Source organism: Berghia stephanieae, chromosome 4 (assembly GCF_034508935.2).
Source record: "Berghia stephanieae isolate SIO BIC M18660-M18661 chromosome 4, UCSD_Bste_1.3, whole genome shotgun sequence".
NCBI lineage: Eukaryota > Metazoa > Mollusca > Gastropoda > Nudibranchia > Aeolidiidae > Berghia > Berghia stephanieae.
The window spans coordinates 59590617-59613116 of record NC_088363.1 but is presented as its reverse complement, the minus strand read 5'-3'; the positions used below and the strand labels follow the sequence as shown (position 1 = coordinate 59613116).

At 36.9% G+C, this 22500-nt stretch overlaps 2 protein-coding genes across 2 annotated transcripts in view; both read right to left on the bottom strand.

Moving 5' to 3' along the window:
• The window catches only part of LOC144971814 (uncharacterized), an 81088-nt gene that overhangs the window by 43000 nt on the left and 15588 nt on the right, over positions 1 to 22500 (bottom strand). The gene's annotated exons all lie outside the window — the stretch shown is intronic.
• The window catches only part of LOC144970926 (uncharacterized), a 14350-nt gene continuing 9467 nt past the window's right edge, over positions 17618 to 22500 (bottom strand). The window contains exon 9 of the mRNA XM_078911110.1: positions 17618 to 21721. Coding sequence (XP_078767236.1) covers positions 21628 to 21721 — 94 coding nt within the window. The 3' untranslated portion in view covers positions 17618 to 21627. The remainder of the gene's footprint in view (positions 21722 to 22500) is intronic.

The following is a 22500-nucleotide window of genomic DNA, read 5'->3' as shown; positions in this document are numbered from 1 at the left end:
AATTCTCACTAAACGGTATTAACCAGACTATACACTTTAAGGTTACACATAGTTTTGTGTGTTGGTCCGTTATACTTCCGGATGGCAATCTTGTGAGTTTCTTAGCCAAGCGCATACTATCTATAATGGAATGGCTTTTTCCCCCGTGCCCATTCCGTTCTATCTTACCATGGACTATACAATGTTGGTTGTGGATATAATATTTCACTTGAGTAACAAAATCAAAAGTTGTCTTATTCTTTCTGAAGATTTGCAAGTTTGTCCTGATTAAGACTTACTTTGTCTTGGGTGCTCTAATTGTAGTTCCAGAACTTTTTACTATCCCATTTTCTTCCTTTTTACTGGCGCTGATATGACCTTAATGTGTTGCAAGCGCCGTAAAACCCTTAAAAACAAAACAAACCAAGTCCATTCAGTGGTATACAACAACAACAAATCAACTCCTCTGCCTGGTCCCTTCTATCTCTGTTCTTAACCTGGGTCGTCAGGCTTCTAAAGGGGTCGGGGACTGCAAAAACAATGGCGCACGGAGCAACTGGGAAATTTTTTGCCGTGTTTGAGCCCAGGTTATTTCCCTGAGCGCCCCCTTCGGAGGGATGAGTTAGTCAATGCATTGCTCGGCCACTTCACTCTACGCACACTGGGATAAGTTTCGACACTATGGCCATGAAGCTCTTAAGGACTTACTTTGTTTTAGTAAATTTTGGTGGTGGCTCACTTGAAAATGCACTCTTAGGTATACACATATATAAACATATACCGGGCTCCCTAAAAGAGGTTTTTAATGTGGTCTCCCTAAAAACATGTTTTTACCAAATGTCTCCTTAAAGCAGCAGAAACACTTAGTAAAACAGTAGGGGGACCGAGTAATTTTCTATATACCTTTGTGATCATCAAGCATCAGAATTATGTTCATAAATCATTGTAGGGCACCAAACTATACTCATCTGAACAAAGATTGAACAGTTTAATCAATTTGAACAAGACATATGCTTGGTCCTCCAATTGGGGCATTTCACAGTGGTCACCTAAACAGTGGATTGATACTTATATATATATATATATATATATATATATATATATATATATATATAATAATAATAATAATAATAATAATAATAATAAGGCGTCGCAGTCCTAATGGCGCTTGCCGTGAACTGTTTTTGTTCAAGTGGATCTAACGATTTCAATACTGTGCCAGTAGTTTTAGTTGAGAGAGGTCTTTGTTGGTATGGAGGTGTCTTGGAAGAGATGGTTCTTGATTTTGCTGGGTGCTGGCTGTTTGGTCGTGTTGTGATGAGTCTAGGTGTTGTTTGTAGTACTGTTGAAGATCTCGGTTTAGTGATGTTGGGAGTGAGGTGGGTGTTCTGCCAGCGTACTTTTTGCCACTCTGTGACAGGTATTCCTCCATGACCGTTTGTGCAGGGATTGACTCGTCTCGCCTAAGAATATGTCCGAAAAGTTTCCATCTTTGGTATTTGATGGTGTCGCTGATTGGTCTCTTTTGGCAGCGTTCGTATAGGTCGTCATTTGATATTTTATCTGGCCAATATATTCCTAACATTGTTCTTATATGTTTTCTGTGTAGTGCGTTTAATTTTTCTAAGTTTGATTTTGTTAGTCCCCATGTGCCGCAGTTGTAGAGGAGTATGGGCAGGACGAGTGCTTCGTAAAGTTGGATTTTTCTTTGATGACTGATGAAATCACGGTTCCAAATGTTTCTGAGGGACTGGATAGCCCGTTGAGCCAAAAGTTTTCTTTGATGGATATCTTCGTTTTCGTTGATGAGGTTTCCTAATTTTCTTACACTTTTCCAGTTATCTTGATTCCTATGGATGGTTGTGAGTTCTGTTTTTGACTCGTTTACTTTTAAGTTCCATTCTTTGAGCACATTTGAAATAATGGGGATGAATCTTTCTGCTTCATGTTTTGTGTCGAATATTAAGTCTACGTCGTCTGCATAAATGAGTTCTGTTGTTAGTCTGTTGCTTATGGGTATATGTGTTCTTAATTCTTTTAACGCTGCTTCTAAGTATACTATGAATAATATTGGACTTAAGCTATCGCCTTGTGGGGTTCCTAATGTTGTGTTAATTGTGGTCGATTCTTTTCCTGAGGTGAAAACAAGAGAAGTGTTAGCTAATAGTATTTTGATGAGTTTAATGTCGTCTTGCTCCAGAAATGTCTCTATGACTGTTAAAAGTTTGTGTCTGTCAATTGTGTCGAAGGCTGAACTCATGTCTATTCCTAGTATTGTTAGTTCTTCTTTGAATTTTTGAGTTTTTGCTTTTAGCCATCGATGGGCCCAAACAATGTCACTGGTGCTGCGATCTTTTCTGAATCCGCTCTGCGATGGTGAAAGGTATGTCTCTACTTTTGGTCTGATTCTATTTAGAGTTATGATGCTAATTAGTTTCCTAAATGTTGATAATAGCACTATTGGTCTCAAATTTTCTACAGGTCCCTTTTTCTTGTTTGGTTTATTGATAAGTATTAATTTTCCAGTTCCTATGTCTATGTGTGTTTTATGTGTGAACATTTAATTGAAGATGTTTGCTAATGTTTGATGTTGTGTAGTGGAAAGGCACTTTAGTTCTTCTGCTTTGATTGTGTCGAGTCCTGCAGCTTTGTTGTTGTTTAGTTGTCCGATTGCCGCGCAGACTTCATCTGATGTAATGGGCGTGTCAAGTGCTGAATTTTGATCATAGAATGGTTGGATTTCGTCGTCTCCTTTGTATTTATCTTCAAAGTATAATTTGATTCGTTTTGTTATATCCTTATCATCGCACATTGTTTTGCCGTCTTCGTCCGTTATGATTAACTTACTGTATTTCTTTTGTTTGATCTTCTCCACTGCTTTATACATTTTCATACAGTCTGGTGCTTTTTGAATTTCAGCGGCTATTTCATCAATTTTGTTTATGTGGTTCTTAAGTGATTGAGCTTTTATTTCATGCATAGTTTTGTTTCTTTCTATTTTCCATCTTTGTCTTGATTCTACTGATTTGCTACTATTGATGTTGAGTCTGATTTGTTTTTGTTTGTCCGATAGGGATTGAAGGATTGGGCAATATTGACGTTTAGTATGTCTTGGTTGTTCTTGTAGAGTGGCTTCCCTCGCCTCAATGATGTTTTGTTTGATAAGTTCAAACGACGCAGGCGGGCGGCTGTGATGAGCGTCTATATATATATATATATATATATATATATATATATATATATTATATATATATATATATATATATATATATATATATATATATAACAAAAACCATGAAATAATAGAGCTCAACTTTTTGATAAAAGGACTTATTTATAAAATATTTCAAGTATGATTATGATCAACTTCTACACTATTCTTTCAAGCATTCTCATCAGAAAGTGTTGAGAGTGAATGCTCGAAATAATATTGTAGAAGTTGATCATAATTATACTTGGAATAAATATTTAAAAAAAAAAAAAAAAAAAAAAGAGAGAGAGAGAGAGAGAGAGAGAGAGAGAGAGAGAGAGAGAGAGAGAGAGAGAGAGAGAGAGAGAGAGAGAGAGAGAGAGAGAGAGAAGACCAATTGGAATTCCTACCTTGAGGTGAAGTTTCCAGTACTTTGAAGATAACACAATCCAATCCTGTCTCTTGATGCCGTCCTATAGTGAAAAAAAAACATGTATCATGTAATTCTTGTTTCTGTTGTGTAAATGTAGACAGAAAATAATCAAAGAAATTATGTTTTGAAATTAAAAAAAATAAAAAATAATTAAAAATGAGCTTTTATATAGCGCATTATCCACTAAATGTGCTCAAAGTGCTTTACAAAGGATTCCTGACCAACAGAAACACGTAAAAAGTAGAACGAGACACGACGCCTGGTAGGCGATATTACAATATTCTTCTGACAGAGACACTGTTAATGACCAGATACTTATTTGTATGTACCTCCCCTCCCTGCCCGCTATGGGAGGTCAGGATCCACACCCATGGTCCATCCCGATAGCTCAACTGGTAACAGAGAGGAAGAGTAGAGAGAGAGAGAGAGAGAGAGAGAGAGAGAGAGAGAGAGAAAGAAAGAGAGAGAGAGAGAGAGAGAGAGAGAGAGAGAGAGAGAGAGAGAGAGAGAGAGAGAGAGAGAGAGAGAGAGAAGACCAACTGGAATTCCTACCTTGAGGTGAAGTCTCCATTGCTTTGAAGAAAACACAATCCAATCCTGTCTCTTGATGCCGTCCTATAGTGAATAAAAAAAATGTAACTCTTGTTTATGTCGTGTAATTGTAGACAGATAAATAATCAAAGAAATATGTTTTGAAAGAAATGCGTCTCACTACTATTGTTCTTTACAGTTGGGTACATCCCGATGGCTCAACTGCTAACAGCGAGAGAGAGTAGAGAGAGAAAGAAAGAGAGAGAGAGAGAGGAAGAGAGAGATAGACAAAGAGAGAGAGAGAGAGAGAGAAAGAGAGACAGAGAAAGAGAGAGAGGGGGGGGGGGGGGGGGGGAGAGAGCGAGAAAGAGAAAGAAATGGTGAGAGATAGAAAGAGAGTGAGACAGAAAGAGAGAGAGAGAGAGAGAGAGAGAGAGAGAGAGAGAGAGAGAGAGAAAGGGACATAGAGAGAAAGAGACAGAGAAAAAGAGAGAGACAGAGAGATAGATAGATAGATAGAGAGAGAGAGAGAGAGAGAGAGGATAGAGAGAGATAGTGTGTGTGTGTGTGAAGAGAGAGAGATAGATAGATAGATAGATAGATAGAGAGAGAGAGAGAGAGAGAGAGAGAGAGAGAGAGAGAGAGAGAGAGAGAGAGAGAGAAGACCAACTGGAATTCCTACCTCGAGGTGAAGTCTCCAGTACTTTGAAGATAACACAATCCAATCCCGTCTCTTGATGCCGTCCTATAGTGAAAAAAAAAAACATGTATCATGTAATTCTTGTTTATGTTATGTAAATGTAAACAGAAAATAATAAAAGAAATTATGTTTTGAAATTTAAAGAAAATAAATAAATAAATAAATAAATAACAATGAGCTTTTATAGAGCGCATTATCCACTAAATGTGCTCAAAGTGCTTTACAAAAGATTCCTGACCAACAGCAACACGTTAGGCGATATTACAATTTTCTTCGGACAGAGACAACACTGTTAACGTCCAGATACTCATTTTACACTTGCGTACAGTGAGATAATGTGAGTGAAGAGTCTTTTCCAAAGACTCAACTATGCGCCCGAACCCAGGACCTTCAGATCCGAAAGCGAGTGTCATACCACATGACCACGAAGCCGAAATAAATGCAGTCTCACTACTATGCTCTTTACAGTTGGGTCCATCCCGATAGCTCAACTGGTAACAGCGAGGGAGAGTAGAGAGAGAGAGAGAGAAAGAGAGAGAGAGAGGGGAAGAGAGAGAGAGAGAGAGGAAGAGAGAGAGAGAGAGAGGGAGAGAGAGAGAGAGAGAGAGAGAGAGAGAGAGAGAGAGAGAGAAACCTACCTCTCGAGATGAAGTTGCTTGCTTGACAATGCAGGGATGATAAAGCCACTGAAAAGGACTATGGCATTCCTAGAGTAACTTTCAGGATCATGTTGGCCGAGATTGCAACAGCAGAGCTCAAGATGAAGAAAGTGGTGTTGATATATGTTTGTTTGTTTGTTTTTAAGGGTTTTACGGCGCTTGCAACACATTTAGGTTATATCAGCGCCAGTAAAAAGGAATAAAATGGGATAGTAAAAAGTTCCAGAATTACAATTAAAGCACCTAAGAATAAGTAAGACAAAGGGGAACTGGGAACAAATAGGGATCAGATGTAGATTCCAAGAGCATACCACCAATGTACTTAGTTTGAGATCACCTATAAGTCTCATCCGGACACAAGCACAAAATCCAACAAAGAGGAATACACTCAAATGCTTACATTCTTACATTATAAATTCAAAACAAGAAATATAATAATACATAACAGAGAGATGATTTGCAAGGAAAAAAATATCATCTCCCAAAAAATAACTATGCCTCTTCTGACTGTTTCCCTCCCAGCCAGGACTCCAACCAGGGCCAGGAAAAAAAACTAAGTAATCTCATTCCAAGACAAAGACAGAAAGCATGTTGGAAAACAGATATAAGGGGATAGAAAACACAGTATGTACCTCCCTGCCCACAATGGGAGGTCAGGAACCCCACCCAGGGTGTTGATATAAACGTGATGGCAGAGATGTAGATGATGAAAGCAGCAGCTGTGACAATGATGGTGAAAATGGCAAGGCAGGTGACGTGATGATGGTAGTCACTCCGGTAGGGCTATGGTGGTGAAGATGATGATGATGATGGGAGGTGATTCTGATGGCAGTGGTTGTGTTGGGAAGTGATAGCTTTGGATGGGATGATGGGAAGTAATGGTAGAGTCATAGTGGTTGTGATAGAAGAGACCATGCTGTGAGATTAGTGGTAATAAGTGGAAGCCATGGCTTGGCGAAAATATCGAAGCAGGTTCAACAATAAAGATCCGATAAATGGCACAATTCCAAACTCAGGATCGAAATGACCCAACCAGAAAGAGTCAAACAAATCACATCCCTATCCCCGTCTTCAAGACAAATGTAAATCAACATTCTGCCCAAACACATTCGGGCTTTCTGTAGGCCTCCAGTCCACCTACTGCACTTGGGTATGGACATGAGACACAAACAAATACACCCCCACCGGTAGAAGCACACTCATCTGTATTTCAAATACATGCGAATGCCAACCACAATCATCTTGTCAACAAAGAACACGAATGTAACTCACCCGGCCCCAACCAGTTGGAATCAACTCGAACCCAAGTCCAGAACCACACCACCACCATCACTTTATCACCGAATCTACCTCAGCATCCTCATCCTCCCCACAACTTCCACCCACCACCACCGCCCTCGACGAACACAATCTCTACATCACAATCACTGCAACCCAACCAATACCACCATCATCCCTTCCTCCACTGCCACCTCCCTTCACAATCATTGCCATCATCATCACTTCCCATCATCATCACTTCACCACCACAACCCTACCATCATGATTTCCATCATCTCGTCACCCAACAATGCCACGTTCACCAACAATGTCACTACTGTTGCTCCATCATCTACATCTCCATCATCACCTCGCCACCAACAACACCTCCATCATCAAGATCTCTACCACTACAACCCCAGGGGCCCTCCAACATGGTCCATCAATTGCTCCACTGAATACCACAATCATCCTCAATGACCTCACCACCCCTGCATGGCCATCCTTGTCTCCAGGAGCTTATCTGCAACAAAAGATGGTGACTTAAAATAAGTGACCGACTAAGAGAGAGAGAGAGAGAGAGAGAGAGAGAGAGAGAGAGAGAGAGAGAGAGAGAGAGTTCCTATCTGGAGATGAAGTCCCCTTAACGAATCCATCCTTTTAAGAATACACAATCCAATCCAGTCTCTTGATGCCACTCTTTAGTGGATTTTAAAAATCTTAATTATTGTTTATGTTGTGAATTTATAAAAAGATAAAATAATCTAAGAAATTATGTTTTGAAAAATATGCAGTCTGGCAACCTAGTGATAATTTATAACTTAATATTTTTGACATCGCCTGTTAAAAGTAAAAATCATTACACTCTCAAATTTGTATTATCTCGAGAAAAATGTTTAATTTCATAAATACCCAATGTTGGTAAATGTTGAAGGCAATCTAAGGTGAAATAACGGTATCTACTGTTTCAGTTTGTGAAACTCAAACTTGAATTTTTTAAATCATGAAACAAATAAAGATTAAATTGCTTACCTATGGCTGAAGTCGAACCTCTCGAATGTCCGCGCCTAGTATGAAAATCAAAGTTCGCGGAGAGTAAGGTGTGTAAGTTGTGATTTGTTTTTGTGAATATGTAAACAACTCATGGAGCGGTGGATAATGATGGCCTTAACTCTCTAAAGATGCGGTTACATTATTGCTTTACTTACCCCATTGACAATGTTAATGCCATCGTGCTGGAGTAATAATAAATGATTTTGACGTTACATATTTTATATATTTGGTAAATTGGATTTTTAGCAACACCAAGGCTCCGAAACCACTGGACCAATCGTCACCTAATTTTGCATGGTAATTACAATTGACATGAAGGTGTATTATGTGATTGATTAGACATCGTGATAATGTTATCGGAAATAAAATTTGTTTCGTTAATGCAATCGAAAACAGACGCTATCATGTTTAGCACGTGGGTTGTGTGTCAATCTTCCCGTTAGCGAGTATGACAATGAGGTGGGAGTACTGGCATTGAATCAATACCTCCTGTTATCATTTTGAATACAATCAATTTCTTAAAATTAATTGTAATCATTTTCCGATCTTAATATTGGGAAAGAATTATTATGAACTAAATATATAAGATATTAAATGAAGAAAATATCTCTCCGTACGCAAATATAAAGCTCTGTGAAGTTCTCTAAGTCGAAAAGCGTATTGTCTATTAAAACAATAGTCATTTTGAGTTGATCGACTTATCATCAACTATGCTTTAAAAAAAAAAGACATGAGTGTATAATGTCCAACGGGAGTTTACGAATAACTCATGAGCGTAAAAGTCAAAAGTCTTGTCCGTAGGACGTAAATGTTAAGCGATCTGAATGGTAATTTGTTTGAGTCCTTTGTGACGAGGACACAAAATAGCGTTGTGTTTTACAAAGGAGATCAGTTTTTATAGTCAACTATACTAAAAAGTAAAATCGGATTACGTTGCTTGTCCAGTATTAAAACTTATGATCATCTAATTGTAGCGGTAACTATCCGCCCAATTGTATGACAATGTGGATATTGCTTTACTTGACTTACTTGACTTAGATGCCTTTCGCGTCTCGACCGAAAGATCGGGTCGCCTTGGCTGTTTCCAGTATTTCCTGTGTGAGGTGTCTCCAATATTGCCGGTCCTCTGCTAGGGTTCTCAGATTTTCAAGGTCCCCTGCCGTTATGAGACTAATGCTTTGTCCAAGTGTTGTGAGGTTTTTGTTTAGGATCACAGGGAGTGTTGTGATCGGTCTTCCTCTGAAAAGGTTCCCGTGTTTTTGGAAGTATCCCGACATGGCTTGGTTAGCTGGTATGTTTTTGTCCCTGCGTAGTATGTGACCGAAAAGTTGCCATCGTTGTTGTAAAATGTCAAGGGAGATTGGTCTTTCTTTTGTGATCTTTTAGAGTGATTCATTTGAGATCTTTTTTGGGTATTTGATGTCCAGTACCCTTCTTAGCTGTGTGCGATGGAAGGCATCCAGATGTTCTTCTTCGGATATTGTCAACGCCCAAGTGCCGCAGTTATACAGAAGTACCGGTTTTACAAGAGCACGGTACAGTTTCAGTTTGGTTTTTCTCTTTATTTTGTCACCTCTAATCCATACATTGGTGAGTTTACTGAGTGCGGCGTTTGATAGCTGTTTTCTTCTTTGTACATCCTCGGTGTCTCCAATTAGTGAGCCGACTTTCTTTGTTCTTTTCCATTCCTCTTTGTTCCTCGATATTGTTGTAAATTCGGTTTTATTGGCATTGACTTGGAGGTTATATTTCATGAGGGTATTTTGTATGATGTCTATATTTGCTGGTGTTGATCCAATAAAATCGACATCATCTGCATAGGCGATTTCTCTAGGGATTGCATTCTCAATATGAGTCGTTGGTTTTGGAATGACTTTTCGAACTTCTTTCAGAGCGTGTTCTAAGTATATTGCGAACAGAATCGGGCTCAGACTATCTCCTTGGGGGGTCCCGATGTTACTTTCGAACTGCGTCTGTTTTGTGGCCCCGTATATCCTTGGTTGTATCTTTGTGTTGCTGAGGAGAAATCGGATTATTCGGAGCTCGTCTTCGTCTACTATGTCTGTTAATATCTCCAAAAGTTTTCCTCTGTCGATCGTATCAAAGGCTGCGGACATATCGATTCCGGTTATTGTTATGGATATGTTTTCTTTGAGTGCCTTTGCTGCCAACCATTTATGTGTCCATACAACGTCCGATGTGCTTCGGTCTTGGCGAAACCCGCTTTGGCTATGCGATAGATATTTTTCTATTTTCGGTCTAATTCTGTTGAGGACAATAAATAGTTGACAGTGTTTTTCTTATGGTATTCAGTAATGTTATTGGGCGCAGGTTGTTTACGGGTCCTTTTGTTTTTCCTGGTTTTTGTATTGTAATTAGGACACCGCTGTTTATGTCCCAGTCTTTGTGTGTTGAGAATGTTTTGTTCATTATGTTTGCAATGCTCAGATCCAGGGAGAGGGTACCGCATTTCAGCAATTCAGCGGGAATTTCATCTTCGCCTGGGGATCTGTTATTGTTTAGGCACTTTATGCTATTTCTAACTTCAGTTGTTGTGATGCGGTTGTTTAGGTCTCTAGGGTTTCCTGAGAAGGGCGATATTTGTAAGACTTGTTTGTGAAATTTCTGCTGGAAGTGGTCAGTTCCAATGTCAAGGATATCGTTGGGATTTGTTGTCTGTTTGCCAAATTTATCCTGTAGTTTTGGGTTCTCGAATGGTTTTCGGTTCAGAGATTTCGTCGCTTTGAACATAGACGATGCGTTATTTTTGGACTTTTCTATGTCTTCCACTTTTTTGTCTAATTCCTCGTTTCTGTGTTTTATTGTAAGTGATCGAATTGAATGCAGTATTTTGTTTCGTTCCGTTTTCAGGTTCATTATTTCTTCCGAGTCTTTCGTGTTTTGTATCCTGATCCTAAGTTCTTTTTGTTGCCGCGATAGATCGTTAATAGCGATGTTAGGCGTTCGATTTGGTTTGTTCTTAGTTGTATTAATAGAGCCTGCACTTTCTTCCCCCGCATATTTCATTGCCGCTTGCGTCTCTTTCCAGAGATACGTTAAATAACATGTATAAATTATTTTTAGATATAGCAAATTATTTAGAAAGCCGGTTGTGAGTTATGCATAACCCGTGATCTATTAATATCTTACTGGTTGTGAAGTAATTAAAAAACAGAACGCCTCTGGAATAAGGACACGGTTTTATACATGAACACTTTTCATTTTTCCAATTAAGACAATAATATTGTTTTTGTAATCAGGATCCAATCACATCATCATCATCATCATCATCATCATCATCATCATCATCATCATCATCATCATCATCATCATCATCATCATCATCATCATCATCATCATCATCATCATCATCATCATCATCATCATCATCATCATCATCATCATCATCATTATCATCATCATCACCATCATCATTGAACTCCTCCTCCTCCTCCTCGTCGTCGTTGTCGTCGTTGTCGTCGTCGTTATCGTCAAAATAGGATAAGCTGGTACGTGTAGTATTCGGTTCGCAAAATTAACGCTATACAAGAAAAATAAAGGGAGTGAAAATGACTCTGATTAAGGATACAACACAAAGTAACTGACTTTTCGGCCTTTGGAGGTATTCGGGTAAACAAGAAAAGGAAACGGGTTATATTACATTTGCATTATGGTTAAAACATTATAGGTAAAAATATGTGTATCTGTGTGTGTATGTGCGTTTGTGTGTGTGTGTGTGTATGTGTGTGTGTGTGAGTGTGTGAAAGGCAAGGAGAGAGAGAGAGAGAGAGAGAGAGAGAGAGAGAGAGAGAGAGAGAGAGTATCAAGATGGTGAAGTAATAAGATAAAATGTAAACCGAGATCGAAACTATATAAATCAAGGTTAAGTTAGGGGGACGGCTTCCGGACGTCTCCTGACGGCCTTTAGATGACTTCATGTGGTTTCAATGGCTATGTGTCTGTCCCAGAGGCTTTTGTATGGATCCGGACAGCTCCAAAAAAGGACAGCCCCCATATCGCTTCAAAACGCTCTAGACAAAATATATTTTGTAAAAAGGTTCACCAACAAACTACTTTGGGAGGCTCCATATGGTTCCAAAACAGCTTTTAGACATCTTCTAGAGGCACCAGACGGCCTCTAGATAGCTTTAGACGGCTTCAAATGGCTCCTGGACTTATATGGGTGGCTCGGGACATCTGAATAAAAATACTTTTAAAAATCGTAAGACAAAAGAATAAAAAAATAAGTTCACCGACGGACGGCTCCATGTAGTTCAATACGGTTCCAGACGGCCTTAGGACAGCTAAAGACGGCTCTAGATGGCATCCGGTCAGCTCTGAACAGCCTCTGGGTGGATTCAGAAGGCATCAATGGCCTCTGGGAGGCCCTAGAGGCTTCTGGATGGCTGCTTCATATGGCTTCAGGCGGGTTCAATGGCACCCAGACGTCCATACACGGCCTCTTATGACTCCAGACAGCTACAGACGCCCTATGGCCGGCTCTGGTTGCTCCAGATAGGTTCGGATGGCTTCAGATGGCTCAAGGGACACTTAGGATGGGTATGGACGCTCCAGGCGGCCACATCGCTCCAGATGGCCCTAGATGGCTTTAGGCGGCTTCAGGTGACCTCTGGAAGGCTCCAGACTACTTCATGCGACCACAAAGGCCTTTCAGTGGCTCAAAAGTCCTCCCACCATGATGGATTCAGACGGCTTCAGATGACCTCATACGTTTCCAAGAGGCTCCAGACAACACTCCCGACGGTTTCAGAACGGCTTAGGACGGCTCTAGACTGCTCCCGACGGCAAATAGTAGGACCCATAGTTAATAATTTAATTAACAACTGTTATCATTCACTTTTCCCCCCATTGTTTTTACTAAATCACATCTCAGAGAAGGCACTTTTAAATTTGTTAATGGGAAACAACCATGTCTGAGTTTGGATTGCAAAAGTAAACACGAGTGGTTTCTCTTGGACCATGTTCTATAATCCAGGCGCCGTATATTTACAGGCCTGATTACTGAGATAATAATGTGTCTTTGTTTTAATAATGTTGCAATGGGCACTATTTGGCGTCGGTTTGTGAAAAAATCCATTCGAATAATTAAGCAATAATGGACCTCAAATAATCCTTAAAAAGGAAACAGAAAAGGAAAAAAAAAAACGAAAAGAAAAGAGGGAAACAACACAATACAGAGCAAAGGGGGAAACAAAATCAAAACAAACCCTCCACCGCCCCCTCCAAAAAAAAAAAGAAAAAAGAACAAAAAGCAAAACAAAATGAAATAAAAAACATACAAAAAAAACAAACAAAAAACAAACAAACAAAACAACAACAATAAACAATACCAAACAAAAATAAAAGAAGACAACCCCCCCCCCCCAAACATATACCCATCCTCCCCCCCCTCTCCCTCCCAAGTGTGTGTGTGTGTGTGTGTGTGTGTGAGAGAGAGAGAGAGAGAGAGAGAGAGAGAGTAATTAATAGCAATAAATGAACCCAATTGGTGTAAGAAAAACAAATCAATACAAAATTAGATAAATAAAAAATCCACCACTTTCGACATAATATAAACAAACCAGCAAAAGTAAAAATAAAACAGAACAAACCATGTGAAATCCTCCCCCCCCCCAAAAAAAAATAAAAAACAACAAAAAAAAAACAACCCCCCCCAAAAAAAACAAAACAAAACACAACAAAAAAACAAACAAACAAAAAAACCCCAAACAAATAGGGAGAAAACCCCAACAAGACAAACAAACAAACAAAAAAAAAAAAACAAAAAAAAAAAAACAAACAAACAAAAAAGACCCCAGAACAAAAATAAAAAAAATAAACAGAAAGCCGAAAACGGTATAGAGTCTTGGACAGTGTCTATCCAACTACCAGATTTTGGGCAGCCGGGTTTGTCAAAAAGATGTAGTCCTTCATAGCCTTTAGGCCCATGGAGCCGGAATTTATCGTTTCTATTGCGTGAATCGGACAAAGGCAATTACTTGTCCCCTTTGGATAGGATGCTAGTCTGTTGTAAAGGAAAGGACAATAGTTTGTGTTGGTTTGGGAGCATTTCAATTACAAGAATATGAACCTGACAGGCTTGTAAATAACTATACGTATTTTGTTCCCCAAATCAGAGAAACATTTCAATATACTAGTACGTCTCTTAGGATGAACTATAAATTTCCCATATTTGAAATATCCTTCTGGCTGAAAAATGAAACAAAATAGGGCAAAATGGACCTGAATGTATATTAATATAAAAAAAGAACAAAAAGCAAAACAAAAAGAAAACAAACAAAAAACAAAACAAAAACACAACGACAATAAACAATACAAAACAAAAATAAAAGAAGACAACCTCCCTCCCCCCTCCCCTTCAAACAAATACTCATCATCCCCCCTTCCAAGAGAGGGAGAGAGAGAGAAAGAGAGAGAGAGAGAGAGAGAGAGATAAGAGAGAGAGAGAGAGAGAGAGAGATAAGAGAGAGAGAGAGAGAGAGAGAGAGAGAGAGTAATTAATAGCAATAAATGAACTCAACTGGTGTAAGAAAAACAAATCAATACAAAAATTAGATAAATAGAATATCCCCAATCTCTGCTGTACTCTAAAATAAAAATAAATAAATAAATAAAAACACGCATTCAATAATTTTGACCAGAAAACTCTTCCCTCAAATAGAAATGGATTGAAATGACCCTCATCTAGCCATAAAAAACCCCTCTCATATTTGGATGTCCACATGCTATTTTCTTATACTTTAAATATTGCCAATTGAATAAAGTTTGTCTTCTGTTCTCAATTTACTTCTATAAACAACCACCGTCTTTTTTACAATTCACTTGGATTGGGAATAGAAAAGCAGGTAAATTACTGAGTTGTTTGGCCCTTGGTTGGGAGAAAAATTGAATACAGTTTATAAAATCATTCTAGAGGGATTCGTCGCAGATTAACATCTAAGCTATAAGTTAGTACGATAATTTAGTACCTGTTTTAGTCAAATCCGTTCTTCTCTTTTTTCTATAAATTTTACTTGTCAATAATTTCTTCTTGTGTATACATAGTTTGTTCCCCTATTCCCAGGAGTCCCGAGGCAACCAGAATTAGGCCACGTATAAGGGGGATTAGTGAGTAACTCGCCGATCAAAAACCAAAACCAACAATTTAGGTGATGAAAAATGCTCTCGTTGTGTGAAATAAACTAGTATTTTATTGACGAAGAATAGTCCATTGTCACTGTGGTAGATTTATTTTTGCTAACCAGGTACCATGTTAGGTTATTACTATAATATTTAATCATTTTCCTTTCTACTACTCCAAGTAAACGTAAACAGTCACGCACAATGTCATCGTCCTCTTTCAAATTTTAATCTAATTTTCAAAGCGAATGTTAAAAATAATGGTAATGCTAATAATGGTGATGATGATGATAATAATAATGATGATGATCTCTGTTATGCATTGGTTTTTTTAAAACTTTAACATATGATTTGTAATCATTTGAGTGTATTCCTCTTAGTGGGTTCTTGTGCTGGTGTCTAGGTGAAACATTTAGGTAATCTCAAACTAAGCACACTTAAGTGTGCTCTTGAAATCTACATCTATTCCCTATTTGAACCATTTCCCCTATGTCTTACTTTTTCCTCAAGTCCTTTTAACTGTACATCTAGAATGTTTTTACTATGAATTTTCTTGATATGACCTAAATGTGCTGCAAGCGCTGTAAAACCCTTAAAAAACAAAAGCAAAAAAAAAATAATCAAAAAAATCACCCCCCCCCCAAAAAAAAAAACTGATTAAAACGAAATCTTTCAATAGATTTCCAAAATAACTTATAATGACGTCTTTTTGTGTTGAATGTTATGAAACAACCTTTTGATAGAGCCTCTCTTCTTCTTCTAGGTTCCATGCCTGGTCCAGGCTTCGGATACTGCATGAATTATCTCTCTCCATTCCTCCCTGTCTCTTGCCTTTTCAAACAGCTCTTGGATTGTTAGGCTGGTGAAGCCCTTCAGTTGGTCTATGAGTGTTTTTCTTTGTCTCCCCCGGGCGCGTTTACCAGGTATTTTTCCACAACTTGCCAGGTATTCATTCAGCCTCATCATATGTATATTTGTTACCATTAATTTGTCTTGGTATATCCATCTTGATTGGATCCTGAGCTTATGATTTGATAGGACTAATAGGTGGTCTCAAATTAGACGCACAGACAGGACTGCTCATGGAATCTACTTTGGATCCCTATCTGAAGTAATCACCTTATTTTAATTTGGACTAAGTTTTTGTCAGCAGACCTGCCTTCTATTACGAAATTTGAGTTCTAATTTCAGAAGTGCGGCTATATGGTCTTGTGGTATGACACTCGCTTTCGGACCGGAAAGTCCTGGGTTCCTGGGTTCCCTCTCAGCAAGGACAAAACCAAGTAATCTCATTCCAAGACAAAGACAGAAAGCAAGTTGGAAAACAGATTTAAGGGGATAGAAGACACAGTAAGTACTTCCCTGCCCACTAAGGCAGGACACATAAATGGTTGGCAGCAAAGGCACTCAAAGAAAACATATCCATAACAATAACCGGAATCGATATGTCCGCAGCCTTTGATACGATCGACAGAGGATAACTTTTGGAGATATTAACAGACATAGTAGACGAAGACGAGCTCCGAATAATCCGATTTCTCCTCAGCAACACAAAGATATAACCAAGGATATACGGGGCCACAAAACAGACGCAGTTCGAAAGTAACATCGGGACCCCCCAAGGGGATAGCCTGAGCCCGATTCTGTTCGCAATATACTTAGAACACGCTCTGAAAGAAGTTCGAAAAGTCATTCCAAAACCAACGACTCATATTGAGAATGCAATCCCTAGAGAAATCGCCTTTGCAGATGATGTCGATTTTATTGGATCAACACCAGCAAATATAGACATCATACAAAATACCCTCATGAAATATAACCTCCAAGTCAATGCCAATAAAACCGAATTTACAACAATATCGAGGAACAAAGAGGAATGGAAAAGAACAAAGAAAGTCGGCTCACTAATTGGAGACACCGAGGATGTACAAAGAAGAAAACAGCTATCAAACGCCGCACTCAGTAAACTCACCAATGTATGGATTAGAGGTGACAAAATAAAGAGAAAAACCAAACTGAAACTGTACCGTGCTCTTGTAAAACCGGTACTTCTGTATAACTGCGGCACTTGGGCGTTGACAAAATCCGAAGAAGAACATATGTATGCCATCCATCGCACACAGCTAAGAAGGGTACTGGACATCAAATACCCAAAAAAGATCTCAAATGAATCACTCTATAAGATCACAAAAGAAAGACCAATCTCCCTTGACATTTTACAACAACGATGGCAACTTTTCGGTCACATACTACGCAGGGACAAAAACATACCAGCTAACCAAGCCATGTCGAGATACTTCCAAAAACACGGGAACCTTTTCAGAGGAAGACCGATCACAACACTCCCTGTGATCCTAAACAAAAACCTCACGACACTTGGACAAAGCATTAGTCTCATAACGGCAGGGGACCTTGAAAATCTGAGAACCCTAGCAGAGGACCGGCAATATTGGAGACACCTCACACAGGAAATACTGGAAACAGCCAAGGCGACCCGATCTTTCGGTCGAGACGCGAAAGGCATCTAAGTCAAGTCAAGTCAGTAAGGCAGGTCAGGAACCACACCCTGAAAAAAGGCTTCTCCTGGGTGTTAGTGTTAGTACAAAGCCCTATCCATTTACTATCATATACCTTACCAGGCACAAAGGATGCATTGAAAAAAGCAAATCATAGATGTTTGATATAAATTTATTTAGTCATTCATTAGCCTATATTTTTAATATACTCTAAGTGTAAATCTCAAATATATAAATAGAGTAAAGTAGATTTAAAAATTGTAATAAAATTAACTATCCTAAATATATTTTTTAAATGTATATAAAGATTATGAATGTCGTGGTAAATAAATATATAAGTCAAATATATTTTGAATTGTTATTGAGAGCTTATGAGCTTTACCTAAAGTTGAGTACGAAAACAGGTTAGTATTGAAATAATCTACGGTAGTGATACTGACCTTGTCATTGTCATAACAATTAACATGGAGTTTTTTTTTTACTTATCATAATCAGTTGGTCTCACTCTCTCTCTCTCTCTCTCTCTCTCTCTCTCTCTCTCTCTCTCTCTCTCTCTCTCTCTTGTCTCGCTCTCTCTCTCTGTCTCACTCTTCTCCCTCTTTCTCTTGATAGCAAGAACATTTATCTTTTAAAAATAAATCCATGTTTACCATTAGATAAGTAGGCCTATGAATTTGGGAACATTCTTTTGCCAAATGCCAAATTTTCGATTATAAGATACAATGAAAGAATACAATAAGTAGCAATATTCAGTGATATCTAATAATGGGTACGGTACGCTTGTGTAACTTGACATTCATACAGCAAAGGATAAAACAAAATGTCTTACTTGAAATTTACTTCTCCACGTATCAGACTAATAACTTTCAGAGAGTTGTAAACCGTAGCAGAAAGGTCATAATATGTATTTTAGCAAATAATCATAAGTAAGTCATCACTAATAGGTATTTTATTTTAATAAATATCTGAATTTTAACAACTTGAAGGATTTTAACTGATTATAACTGCATTCACGGATGCATATCTTAGAGTAAAATACTTTTGGTTAACAGTTCACTACTAGTTAACTTCCCATAAACTCAACAATACACAAGATTTATCAATTAAATAAGTTGTATGAACTGAGAATAAATACATTAAAATGTTACATGCTTTACAATAAAATATATAAATAGGGACGGAATAATTGAAATATAAGTATGGCAGGCCGTTGAAGAACTAAAATTTTAATATAAGATCTTAAATTCCACAATGACTTGTAATAAATCAAAATGAGGCTTTTGTCAATGACATTTGAATTAAATAATTTATAGTATCACAAAATGCCGCAAAAATATCACCTTATTGAAGGTCAGAGTCAGAGAAAAAAGATACATTATTTAAATTCAATATTTTCTTTTACATGTTCAAATAACAGAGCAAAAAAGAAAATTCTTATACTCATCATATCTCCACTAATCTTAATATACTTACTCGTTAAAAAATATAGTTTATTGAAATTGGTATACTTTTCCTAAAATGATAAGTAGCTGGAAAAAATATAATTTTGATGATTTTGCAAAGAGAACAAAATAAAATAAATAGATGCAATAAATTCTATCACAGACTTTCAAATGGATAAATTAACGAATGGACAATGACAATAATATAACAACAGAAAACAACACAGCATTTAAGGTATTTGTATAAAAATATCCCATTTGTGATATATGTGTCTAAAACCCTTTCTATCGCATGAATCCAGGATATTTAGATGTGAGTTTGGCAACATGATCGACAGGGATACAGGAAAAGGTAATCCATGGGACATGAAAAGGAAAAGTATTTCATTTGTTTCCACTATCAATTTCAGATGTAATTTGTCTTTTTAAATCATATTTCTATATATTATTTTCAAAGTCAAAGACCAGCCACGTATCAAGAGTTTCCTCTGGAGGCTAACTTTATCATGATATCAAGTCAATATCAAATTTCAAATAACGACAAATTAGACTACTTTCTTCCATTCTCAAGTAAATTTGATTCTTTCAAAATTCAAAATATCAACGAAATTTGTTTAAAATGTAGATAGGTGGTTAGAAAAAGACTATAACTGCGTGGTTGAATTTGGCCAAATTGAGATTTTTCCTTCCACTTCAGGATTTTTGTCAGAGTCTCATAAGAAAGATTGACAACATTGGTTTCTTCAAAATTGGATTTGTTTTCTAGTTGGAACAATACACCTCCTCTTTTAAAGCCTTTTATATTGAAAATTTACGTAAAACAAGATGGAAATATTCACTTTTGATAGATGCATATATTTTTCTGAAATTTAATGTAACTTTTTTTATCTATTTGAAATGTGAGTAGAGTTTTTTATGTTTTTGACTTGTAGCAGTTATGATATCCTTTGTAAGTGGCGAAAGTTAACAATACAAGAGGTATGAACTCCATGGGAAGCTATGGCAATACCATTTTTAAATGTTGGAGAAGACTTTTAATAACATTTAGCTTTAGACAGAAAATTTTTAGCACTTCATTTTTCTTTGGTCAATAGATGGAATGTGTACATATATATAAATCCCAAAATGCAATAACATATGAAATGGACAATAATATTGAAAACTGACATTCAAAATAGCGTGGAAAATGATGAACCATAATATAATGTGTATGGCACATTGATACAAAAAAAATAGTTTATCAATTTGCAAAAAACACATTTGTTTTGGCTTTTGGATTACATAACGTTTGTTTTGGCGTGGTTATAATCACAATTTTAAATACAAAAAAAATGTAAAAAATAGAATAGAACTCATGAGAATGAATGTGTGCAAGAAGCTCTCATTCTGATATGACAGTCTACTTGTGTTTAGATTCTGGAATGTAAAAGTCAGGCTTTTATAAATTGTTACATAAATATGGAATACAAGAAATAATGGACCAATGTAATATACGCTTCACAATAGAAAATATTTTTAGACTTCAACCCATCATTTTATGCAAAATGGATACAGTTTTAATTCTAAAAACATAAGGAGGCGGTTTGGAATGTTACACAATGGTCTAACTTAGGACAACGTATTGAACTAAAATCTTGCTTAAAATCACAGCAACAATGATGCCTACTTTTAAAAATATGTTGAGCCCTTGTTTTGTTGATACCTCTTAAATAAATGGATGTTCAATGTAACATTTCTAGCGCCTTTACCATGAGTCTTTCAAAACAGGCAACAGAATTTAACCTTACCTACCGTGATGAATAAAAAAAACGAAAAACAAAAACAAATGTGATTTCTCAAAAATAGTTTCGCTTTGTATATTTCATTAACAAATGTGTTTTATGTCATTTTAAAAGAGGGTATTTATGCATGTTACCCTTCAGAGAGAATGTTGGTCATACATTTCAGTTTTATGTCGTTCATGGCTTTTGGACACTTCCCGTTTTCAAGTCAAATTTAGTTTAACCTGCATTATTTGCGCTGTAGATTAGTATGGACTGAACATGACACGCAGTACATAGATTTGTTTTTAAACCGGGGGGAAGAGGAAACCTACTGATAGTGATAGATAGAGCCATATATATGTGACAAAATTGGTGATATCTTAAAAGTGTCTATGAATATGAATCACAATGCAAGACATAGTTTTTATAATTAAAAGGTATCTACATGCACGAAAATGACTGTCGAGCGTGGCGTTTTTCTAAACAGTTGTTCCTTTGAAAAACCAAAGAACAATCTAACTTTTTTAATTTTTGGAATGTCATGGATTCCGAAAAAAAAAGGAATCAACATCCTTTTAAAAATGATAACTGCAGTTGATACTCGAAAGAGTGTATGAAAAGAAAATGATAATAACGATGCAACCTGTTTATGACTACGACATTAGTAGCAATTAGGTTATACTAAGTTAGTCAATACAATGACAGGGGTGTAAATAATTATTTATCAAAGGTCGAAAGGATCATAGTCCAAGCTTCAATAGTACGAAATCCTCTTATCATTTGATATGTTGAGCAATTTGTATCTTTTATTCAGACCTATGATCAAACTCCCTGCAGAGGAAAATATTCCATTTAGATCTGAATTCTATGGCACCACTATTGCAGAGTCGATTCTGAAGGATTGAAGGCAGAGCATGCTTTTAAGCAACAATAAACAATCAACAGGTGTTGATATTTTCTCTCATCTCTGACTGTTGAGAACAGCAGCCAATATTGATGGGAACTTTTCAAGCTTCATCTTGATAATATCTGGAACGACATCCTTGTTATTGTACCTGAAATTGACACGGAACAATTAATTATTAAGTTATATTTTGAGAAGCAGAGATATATTAAGTTTTGAAGGAGCACACTGAAGAAAACGGCATAAGATACAATAGTTGCAATGCAACAAAGTTCACACAAATGGATTATCTAAATCTAAACTTAATTACAGCATTGATAAAAATCACGATCTGGTCTTTAAAACAATTTGACAAACGTTTGGTGATGATTTTAGTGCAGTATAAGCCACTAATTTGGAACAGAGCATTTGGCTTGAAGATAAATAAGTAAATAATTATATAAATAGAAAGATAATAAATAAATTTATAAATAAATAAAGATTAATAGCTTTATTTGAATAGAATTATGGTTCATGACAGCAAAAAAAAAATTAATTACAATGGTAACCAAAATAACCTTCATGAAGTGATCGCTAGGTATATAACTAGGTCACATATTAGCAGGTCTGATTTCAGTATATAACAACCCCGGAGTCTCTTTTTCAGTACAGTAAAAAAGATGAATAGAAATACAAAAATCTTAACAAATCTGAGGTTAAGAATTTATACTCAGGAAAGCTTTAGGAGTTTATGTCTGGGTCCCGGATTGACAATTAATATTTGTAGGCAACAACAATCTCATTTAAGGATTTATATTAATATAGATTTGTTTTGGTTTTAAATTTCATGACATTTCTCATTTTTAAATTGGATCTAGAAGATCGTGCCAGAATTACAGCTATCTCTATACTTTAATTTGATCTCTGTCGTGAAATAACGCATCAAGTTTT